This window comes from Calonectris borealis, chromosome 1 (genome assembly GCF_964195595.1).
Source record: "Calonectris borealis chromosome 1, bCalBor7.hap1.2, whole genome shotgun sequence".
Classification (NCBI taxonomy): Eukaryota; Metazoa; Chordata; class Aves; order Procellariiformes; family Procellariidae; genus Calonectris; species Calonectris borealis.
Window position 1 is genome coordinate 97830498 of NC_134312.1, and position 10249 is coordinate 97840746.

Below are 10249 nucleotides of genomic sequence, written 5' to 3' on the forward strand. Positions count from 1 at the left end.
TTGTGGGCCCAGATTCATAGACTTTAAAAGAATAGAGGAAGCATATTATGATATCCTAACCTGACCTTCTAGAGCTGGCAATGGTATAATTTCTGCATCCTATTTCAGCTAAACTGTAGGCTCTCTCAGTGATGGACTTTGAGACTTGGTTTAGAAACATCAAGGGATAAAGAGTCAAATAGTACTCCTAGGTAAAATAGTTCTGTAGTTTAGTTTAAGAGGTACCTAAATACTAATAGTCCTGTACGTGCCCTTCTGTGGCAAGACAGGTGGATAATGAATGCAAGTGCACACATAAATATTTTATTCCTCTCTTGGAGGCAAACAGTGAAGGAGACCGTCAGTTTGCTAGTGAGGTTGTAAAAGCCTGAACCACATTTCCTGTTTGTAAGAAAGCAGGTGAAAAAAAGGCTGGAGACCTTTAAGATAGACGGCAACTCTAGAGATAGATTCATGCTGCCAGGTCCAAAACAAAAGAGCATCCAAGGTCTGCCAACATAACTTGATTTCCTGTTGGATAAAGAGGCGGGGAGTATTCCTAAAAACAACAAAAACAGGTAAGCCTTATCTTTTCAGTATTACAAACTTGTAAACAAAGGAGCAGTAAAAACATACTATGGTAGATTACCAGTCTTCCAAGAAGGTTGCTCAGGGTTCTGAAGTCAAATTATTAATAGTAATCATGATGATGATGAGTCATCATCAACAGCTTAAACCTTCATTAATTAAGGTTTGTTAATGAAGACTAAACATTGGTGTTAGTTTTGTGCTTAAAATATTTACTGCGCTGAGGGCTTCTTATTTTACAATGTGCTGCCTCCCTTCTGAAGTATGAAGTTGATATCTTACAAAGCAGTTAGTTGTGCACTAATTAATTGCATTTTAAGGAATCCTTTCCGGAAAATTAATCCTGTCTTAAAAACTCACACAGGTGGAAGCATCTTTAATGTTAATTTAACATTCATCAGTCTCTTAACGGGTTTCTTTTTCTAAGGGTCATTAGTACAGAATATTATTTATCTCACCATGTAATTGGAGAGGAGGGAAAAAAAGCTAATTTTGTCTCATCTTTGACAAATTTGCAGACAGAAACAACAGGAAACAAACCGTTTTGTGCTCCAGATCATCATCTTAAATCTGGTAGTGACCAAAGTAATTAATCTGCTTCTATGAATGATGAGTCCATACCATAGATGGCATGTGCAGTTCTTGCTAGACAGGTATCTATATTCCCCACCTTGTGTTTCTTTTCAGTAGAAAAAACTGGTAGAAGTATGATATCTTCCTGTTATCCTTTGTGACGGATTCTCTAAACAAAATACATTAGAACAAGAAGGAACAAAACTTTGTATTTCTGCTACCTATTCTTATGCTGTTAGGAGGATAAACACCTACTTCTAGGCCCGAATGGTTAAATCTGCCCCCTTTCCCTGAAGGTAAGCACATGATTAGGTCCACTCCTTTGAGTTGCAATAACATTGAATTGCAGAAATTCATCCAGAAAAGATTAGAAGGTTTTGGGGGCTTTTGTTTGTTTGCTTATTTTTGTTATTTGCTTTTTCTCCTCCATCCCCCTCCAATTACAGTATAATGAACCCTGCAAAGAGAAAACCTAAGAAAAAGTGACCAAAAGTCTATTTATTCCCATGGCTGTCTCTGTTGGTGGAGAAAGTTGTTAATAGATTTAAAAAGGAGAAAAAGCACAATTAACTACGTCTTTAGAAAGTCTTTTGTTTGCTCGTATTTTGTTGTGTGAATATAGTACCTTTAGTTTATAGCAGCGTAAAATATACTAAGAGGAGGCGAATAACCCCATGCCTAAAGTCAGAAAAGTAAAAACTTTATCCAGATGGATTAAATTACCTAAGGTAGATGTTCTACTTGGATGCAACTCCAAGTTTGACCCTGTTTCCAAATAGAAATGAAAGAACAACAGAATAGGAAAGTATCATTAATACTAGAGAGATACTGGTATTAGGTATTCAAAATACTGTCATCTTTATAATGATTAAATATAGTACTTCCTCCACTCATACATCCCAACTTCTTCTGAAAATAAAATGAGAATTGTTGTCCTTCTCATGAAACCTTTGGATATACGATGAACTCTCTTCTTTCACAGAGGAGCTTTTTTTTCAAAGATATAACAAAACTTTTTAAAATACTCAATTTGACAGCAATTGAGTGCAAATGCTCCTGAACACAGTGCTACAAGTGCTTTGGGATAAATATGTAATATGTAAAAAAAAAAAAGTGGTTTTGCTACATTTGGCAGTAGATGACTTGAATGAGAATTAAAATTAGAGAATAGAATAAAAGACACTGTTTCAGAGCAGACTACAATTAGTCTAATAGACTTCTCTTTCTGTTTATTTCTCACTCTCCATCCACAGTCACCTTATCATTTTTTTGTCTTTAGCACAAGCAGGTAGCTGCCACAGGTTGCATCTGCTATTATACATATAGGGACAGCACTGTAGTTATCTGAGGAGACAAATTGTTCTTCACACAGGTATTCAGCTTTCCTTCTGCTGCTGCTGTTGTCAAAGTAGTAAATATTTAAATAATGCAGTTATAAATGTAGATAGCTAGAGTATTGGCAACAACTATGAGGGTAGTACAAGAAAAACCTGGGAAAGAGCATTTGCATTTTTACCGCATTTTACAGGCAAACCAATAGCCCAACCTTTGGCTGAATTGCTATGAAATAGTAGTTCTGCTAACAGTTTATTGATGTTGCTTTCTTATTATTTAGCATCTGGTTTTGATATTAATTATTTAGCTTCTATAGGAATGACTCTCACAGAGTAAACAACAAAATAGCAGCTTGAATTACAGAACGCAAAAATCAACCAACCACAAATACGGTAAAACTGTCAGACAACACAAACTATAAAATTATTTTCTTTCAGTTACAGAAATGGACTGCCATTTTTCTGTATGGGGCGTTTTGGCTTTTCTGAGTTTGGCTCTGGTTGTTTCGTTGATACTGAATATTTCACACTATATGAAAAAGCAGCAAGGTAAGTAATGTTGTGTCTCTGTAAGGAATGGAGTTTGAGTTCTTAAAGTGTCTGTAGAGAAAGCCGTCACTGCTAGGAAATGTCAAGCCAACAAATTGATTCTTCTGAATCTTTAAGAATGATTCTAGTTGAGAGGATGTAAGTTTTTAAATTTTTTAGGAGTGTCAGGTATGATTATAGCCCAAAAAAACCTGCTGCTAAAAACAACTATCTAAATCCATTCCCTGAAGACAAACCAACAGAACATGTACAAGGTCAAGAATTCGGTTCTGGCTAATTTTTTTTTTTAAAGTATCTTTTTAACATCGGTAATTTCCTTTTTTTAAGTGTACTTTTCACGTAACTGGTTATCATTCGTACTTTAATTTAAAAATTATTTTAAGTAGCTGCACTAATACAAAATACATTTGAGAAAATTTTCTCCTCCCAAAATTCCTGAATGCTTATTTGAATTTCAGATTTCATACACATTTTATGCTTAATCAGCTTATTTTGAAAAAAAGTTCTAATTGCTTTTCATCATGGGATCCTAATGTAGCTTTTAATCCAATGTGTCACTCACAATAAGGAACTGACTTGTTTAATTTATGTTAGAGGGTGACTACAGTCATACTCTGGTTTTGGTTAAAATTATCTATGACTTTTGTAACAGAATTCATTATGCCAGTGCAACCTCTCTTATGCACGCAATTCTATAGTTATTAAGTTGTACAATCCTCACCGCTCCCATTCAGGGAAAAATGGCCTTTACATCGAGAAAACTGCACCTGTGCTATACGCGTATGGGTGGGCAGGCAAACAGGATTCAAACATGTTAAACACACATACATACATAACCTACATAAACAGAAGGGCTATGCTTATAAACTGAACTCACCAAGTATAAGAGAATTAGATTATTACAGGATATTAAAAGAGGTGCTGGAGTGTTGAGGGAGGGGGTTGCCTTTTTGGTTTATTTTGTCTTTTAGTGCTACTAGGCAGATATTTCTATGATGAAAATCACAGTCATTTACAAAACTAACTTTCAGCAAAGTTTCGGTCAGATTGGCTGACGCTGCATTGTTCATGGAATTGGAGCTTACTGTGGTGAATTCTGGAGTCCTGGAGCAGAGGATAGAAAGTCAGGCATTCCTGAGTTATTAGTCAAGCTCTAGCAATAAATATCTTTGTAGCCATTGCCTCTCTGCTGTAGTTTCTTCCTCTGTGTGGATCACAGGATATCCCTCTTTCAGAGATACAGGCAACAGAACTAGTAAAATAAACGAACCCTTCACCTTGTAATATAAACACATGATGCACTTCCCTAGGCAGAGAAAAAGATGAGGTAGAAGCAGAAGGAGGAGGAAACAAGGAATTAATCGCATGTGTTGCAATACTTTTTCGGGGTCTTGTAGACTAACATAGACTTTGAAACCACAGCACAGAGTCATAACACGAGCATTTCTTGTATTAGTCAAAAGTATTTGAGAAAAGCAGGGGGACAACTGAAGGTCCTGAGAGCCAAGAGCTTTCAATTTTACTCTCTACAGTGAAATCAAAACCATGTCAGTTAAGACAATTATCTGAAGTGTTCTAAACTAGCACGTTTCATTTTCTCTTCACTTTATTTTTTTTCAACAAATTTTCCAGCTAAAATGTATAAAGACTATGAAGACAACAGTCCAAGGTAAGTTGGATAAAAAAAGTTTCTTTCTGGCAAGGGTGAAATAAGCAATAAATGATAACAGATGGCTTTGGAGGAATGGCATAGAGGAAAATCCAATATCTTATGCAGCCTGCCTGGAAATGTTGGAAAGCAGGTTTGAAAAAAAGTTTTCCAAAGAAAATAGGAAAAAAAATTCACGTGGGAGAAATGTACTCCAATCATTTTATCAACAATGAAATAATGGCATGCTAGTATGATAATTTTATATACTGAAGGAAGTGCAAGATACTGACCTAAAACACTATTTACTATCACTAAAACTCAAGAAATCTATAATAATTAGAAAGAACTCTCAGAAAACAATGATAAATTATAGTCTGATATTTAATACTTGTGGAGCAATAATTTATATGTATTTACATTTCATACCCTTCTTTTACACATGATATTCAAAAGCAATAACATGGAGCCTGTTTAGAGCTGCTGGATAGCTCATGATCTGTTACAAGTCTGTTTCTCTTATTCCATACAAAAAAACCCAAAACCACTTTAGAAAACAGAGATGGAAAGAGTCTCATCTCAACCCAATATAAAAGGCCCTTGAAATAAAAATACAAAAGCCTTCACTTGTTCCCCCAAACCAATTCTCAATTACAAATTTACCTGAAGTTGGGAAGTCTCTGTTTGTCTATTACTGCCTATCCAGTTGAAAAATACCACTGAAAAACTGGTGTTAGATTGCATTACTTCATTCCCTTGACGAGGCACAGTATAGGGGTGCAATAGGAACAAAATTACACAGTGCTTCCCACTAACAATTCCCATGTTTACAAACATGCTTAAAAATATTTCCAAGCAACACCAGGTAATGAAACACAGAATACCATTAAATATCCAAAGCTGAACTTTGCTTTGGTCTTCTCTAGTTGTGTCGACATAAGTATTTTAGTTGACTCAAGAGTGGACTTTTAAGAACACCTCCCCAAAAGACTCATTTAGCGCTTTAGTTTGTATTGCAAAATGGTCTCAGAGGACATGAACTGGGTTCCTTTCAGTGATCATTAATATTTCTAGAACTATATCAAACAGTAGCTTAGTAGTCTTGAGATTACCTTCATACTTAACTAAGTTATAGGAAAGAAGAGTTCAATTCTTGGCTAGATAACAAATCTCTCTTCAGAATATGGACATGGCCATTTCTTCCCCTTCTGCAAAACTGGTATTTCTGTCCCCCCATGATATTTTTGGTCTTGTTTTTTAGATCATAAGCATCTGTAAGATGTTTAGAGTAGAATAGTGGTGTCCTAAATAAAGCATATTCTGTGAATTAGAAGTATTTTTCCATTCCCCTTCTAGCTATGATGACTATTACACAGAAGATGACCCAGTTTATGGCAATCTCAATCAAGATATTTTAGGTAAGCTTCACTTTAAGAACATGTGTTTGTTCAGGGTCTATAATAAATGTATGGTTAAAAGCTGACTGACCAACAGTTTCTGTGTTTCTCAAATAGCAAACTTGACAATCCACGCCTTTTCAATTGCTATGTTAATATCTACTTGGGATAGAACTACAAACCATCATACTGCACTACTATTTGTAAGACCAGATCTCATACTGAATTTGATTTTTCACAGTCCAAATGGTCCTGTTCAGCCAAATATCTCTTTTCAGCTTTTCTACATGTAAAGCTACCAATTGAAATAACAGCTTGATCCATCTGTGTTAAAGCAACCTAAGACATATTACTCGCTGCCCAGAGTCAATGGTCCCACAGAAGCTGGCAGAAACAAACACATACCAGTTCTCTGCTGTGGCTATCCACAGATCATCAGCAACGTTGACAAATATGCTGAAACAAGCCCAATGGCTGAATGGCGGGCAGACATAGCTTTTCTCTGCTTTACTGGACTGAAGTTAATAATCCTTGGTAGAGAGATACCGCATTAAAGGCAGAAACATCATATAACTGCAGCTAGAGCTAGATATGTTGAGGGTATGTCTCTCAAAGCCCTTATGGCATTGAAGCAATATTTAAGTAACATGAACATAACTGTTTTGCTAGCCTTATTTGGGGTTAAGCAAAACTGAACTAGACTACTTGAACTGCGGGGGAAAAAAACCAAGCCCAACTTTTTCATATAGGGTCTGCGTAAATTTAACTAAGCCAACATGCAAATGCGTTGATACTACAAAAGCCTGAAAACTGTAAGGAAGTAATCTGTTTTACTGATGGCTAAAATGAGAAAATAACTTGCACCAAATTTACAGAAAACTGAAAGTAGAGTCAGGAATAGAATTTAATCACCAGCTGCTGCAACAGCCTCTTTCTCAGCCAAAGCAAAGATTGCCTATGCTGAAAAACACATCAGTATGTGGTTACCCCCTAATTGCAAGATGTCCTCCTAGCAGTCTAAAAGGATGCCGACTTAGTGAATAATGAGAAATTTCCCATCCATACAAACAGAAAATTATTTTCCTTTTCACAGTATGTGTGTCTGAATTTCTTAGCTATTTGCCCCTCTATAAATAGAGGAAGAGATCTGTGTGTGATTTCAAAACAAAACAAACTTCTACCAAAATAAGCTGGGTGGAGTTAGTTCTGTAACAGGGAGGATCTGTTGATCTGATCTTTTAAGACTCAGTAGTGTGTCTTAACTAAAACCTTTTTTTTACTTTGATAAATTATAGAGGAATGTTGTTACGAGCAGATGAAGTCCCAACCTCAAAGGCCAGTTAACCAACTACAGGTATCTTTAGTTTTAATTCTGGATTTCTGAATTAGGGTAATGTGGTCTTGAGTTCTTGTGTTTATCCCATGACAATACATAACAAAAATATATAACAAAAATCTTCACACTCATCATCACAAAAATTACCATGCATTAGTGTCTCAGTTCACCAGGGAATTTAAGCACAAACTTGACCCTTCGTTCAATCTGGGTCATTAATGAGGGAGCAGGAGAATTATAGACAGCTCATTTCCATCCATATGGCATGATAAAGCTCAGTCATAGGCATGCAGATCAGGCTAACTTAAGCCTGTGTCTACTGCTATGGCTTATGTAAAGAATTAATTTTATTTATTTTGGACATCAACCAAGTGAAAACACAAGCTGCATCACATGATACTCATGAGTTTGACTGGCTCTCTCCTGCCCAGCACAAAATCTATATGCCTTAACAAATGAAAGACAACTGTTTTTCTATTGATTTGTATTTTGTTGAGATACTTGGATGCCTAAAAGCATGCAAGCTTCAACTGAAATTTGTCTGTAATTGAAGCATTCCTAGCATCAATTTCCTGAGTTGATTTCCAGCCTCTCTCAGGATACTTCCAGGGGGTAGAAATACTCTTTTTTTCATCTAGACATTTGTTTTCATTAACTTCACAGAAACAGAATAATCTATGAAAATTCCAACGTCAAAAGTGCTTGACAATTTGTCTTGAAAAACACAGAGAGGTGAGGAAAAACATACAAAGCATACATTTTGCACTGGAAATGAGATTATATATACAGACAAGAATCACCCATCTTTGGTTTCCTGCACAGACAAAGCCTGTGAAAAATGTTGTTACTAATAACTGGATTCTAATTTGAAATAAAAAGTGGGAAGAAAAACAGATCAAATAATGTCTTGCATGCCAAAGAACTTGGACTGATTATATAAGCGATCCTCATTCCCATAGAGAATCTTTCCAATATACCTTGATGAATTTTTCCTTAATGCCACTACCCTAAGAACATGAGTCATTTACCATTATGTTATGTTGGTCTGTTTTCTGTGCTGCCACAGCTTAACCATTTGTACTTTTAATGAGTTCATTTACAGCTAATTTGAGTAAACTTCAGCTACTATTATGATTGCAGTGTAGACATACTCAGTGTCTTAGACATAATTTTAAAGCAGGCATAACTACTGAATGTTAAATATACAGTGAATTTCCTTCTAGGTGGAGTCTGCCAATCAGATGTGCTATGCTTCACTTGATCACAGCGTCAAGGGAAAACGCAGAAAACCAAGGAGAAAAAAAGACCCTTCATTAGAGGAGGATGAAGAAGAAAGATCATCTAACCCCACCATGATGGCTTCCAAAGTTAGCATTTACCTCAACAGCGAGCAGCTGGCTGCTGAAAACACGGCAAACATAGAAGCCGTTCATGATGATCCCATCAGATTAATGGGTTTGATTCATACTACAAAAGGAGAGAACATTTGAAGTGGCTTCACGAACCAAATACGTAATCATAAAGTGAGGTCTGCTTGTTCATTCTGGAGGAACAGTGAATGATTAGAGATAATATCCTGGCAAACTATGTAACAAGCAATGGTATAAAATGGGTAAGTTAAGTGTTCCAAAGTGTCTTCCAAGCACATTTACGGACTAAGCAAGAAATAAGATCCAAACTGCCACTTTGAAGGACCTGCCCTTCTGAAGACATTTTGAAAGGGAGTTGTAGAAGCTGGTATCTCAGCATTCACATGGTATTAATTCCAGTAAAAATGAATCCTTTGTTTAAAACAACCATCAACTTTCAAACAGTCCCGAAAGACCCACTCTGTTGTCTGTAGAGCTCTAGCAGAGTATAACGATTCTTCCATATAGGTTTTACCAGTACTTTTGGAAGGAAATCGTGTTTCATACTTGCACACTTAATGATTTAGTTGTTTTCCCAATTAAAAACTGATCTGTTGTTCAACATTGTGTACTTTCCCACTGTGACTGGTCTATGGTAATAACACAATATATCTAAAGCTAATTGAAGAATAACTTAACAGCTTGTATAAAGTAGTAATTGTACATCTCACAAGATTTAACAATATCCTTATATACCTTTAGTTTCCTTCTGTGAGCAATACCAGAATCCATCTCAAATCTCAATTCCTCTACTAACATAATGTTGTATCCAGCCGTATTCAAGAGTCCACAAAGATATTGGCAGATGATCTGTAACAATAAATCTCCTAGGAAGGATTTTGTCCTTCTAATATTCTATATGATGTTTAAATTCCTATTGGGTTTTACATTGTCATTGTTATCAACTATTTTACAAAAGTAGAAAGAGTTTTTTATTTCCCCAAATAATTCACAACTGTGTATACATTCATCTTAAGAGTTTAAACTCATCAGATGGTGAGCTTTTATAGAGTGGGGATTTATTTTTATATTCTGGGAGTCATTATGTAGTAATAGCAGGAAACAGTAAGGCACGTTGATGTAATATGCCTACCTCTAGGTGTCAGACAGTTCTGCCTTCTCAAAAAAAAAGGATATTAGTGCCTTTAAAATTCACACAGAGCACAGTGTCAAGGAGTTTGAAACTCTCAAGCACATACAGAGCCCTGCAAGTGTTTCAGGTCCTGAAGGAGATAGTCCTGAAAGCAGTTACAAAAACCAAAACAAACAAAAAGCCCATAGTACAAAGAACCAACACCTCTTCTAAAAGCAGAAGTGGATGGACATGTCCAGAGATAGGACAAATTTATGAAGAGGGAAAAAGAAAAAAATCAATGTAAAAGAAAAAGTTCTTTGTCAGCCTGGTTCATGTTTAGTTTAGCTCACAGTTAATGAGC

General features: G+C 35.9%; 1 protein-coding gene across 2 annotated transcripts; it reads left to right on the top strand.

Annotated features, from left to right (window-relative positions):
- The first annotated feature begins 416 nt into the window (after positions 1–416).
- On the top strand, positions 417–9593 carry TRAT1 (T cell receptor associated transmembrane adaptor 1). 2 transcript variants are annotated; one of them, XM_075172066.1, is made up of 7 exons: positions 417–557; positions 1086–1220; positions 2913–3023; positions 4656–4692; positions 6028–6089; positions 7364–7422; positions 8628–9593. In XM_075172066.1, exons 3-7 carry the CDS (start codon positions 2921–2923, stop codon positions 8892–8894), a joined length of 528 nt encoding a protein of 175 aa, XP_075028167.1. In that variant the 5' UTR covers positions 417–557; positions 1086–1220; positions 2913–2920; the 3' UTR covers positions 8895–9593. The 2 variants fall into 2 exon arrangements, with proteins under 2 accessions (XP_075028167.1, XP_075028094.1); XM_075171993.1 differs by lacking the exon at positions 1086–1220.
- The last annotated feature ends 656 nt before the right edge of the window (positions 9594–10249 follow it).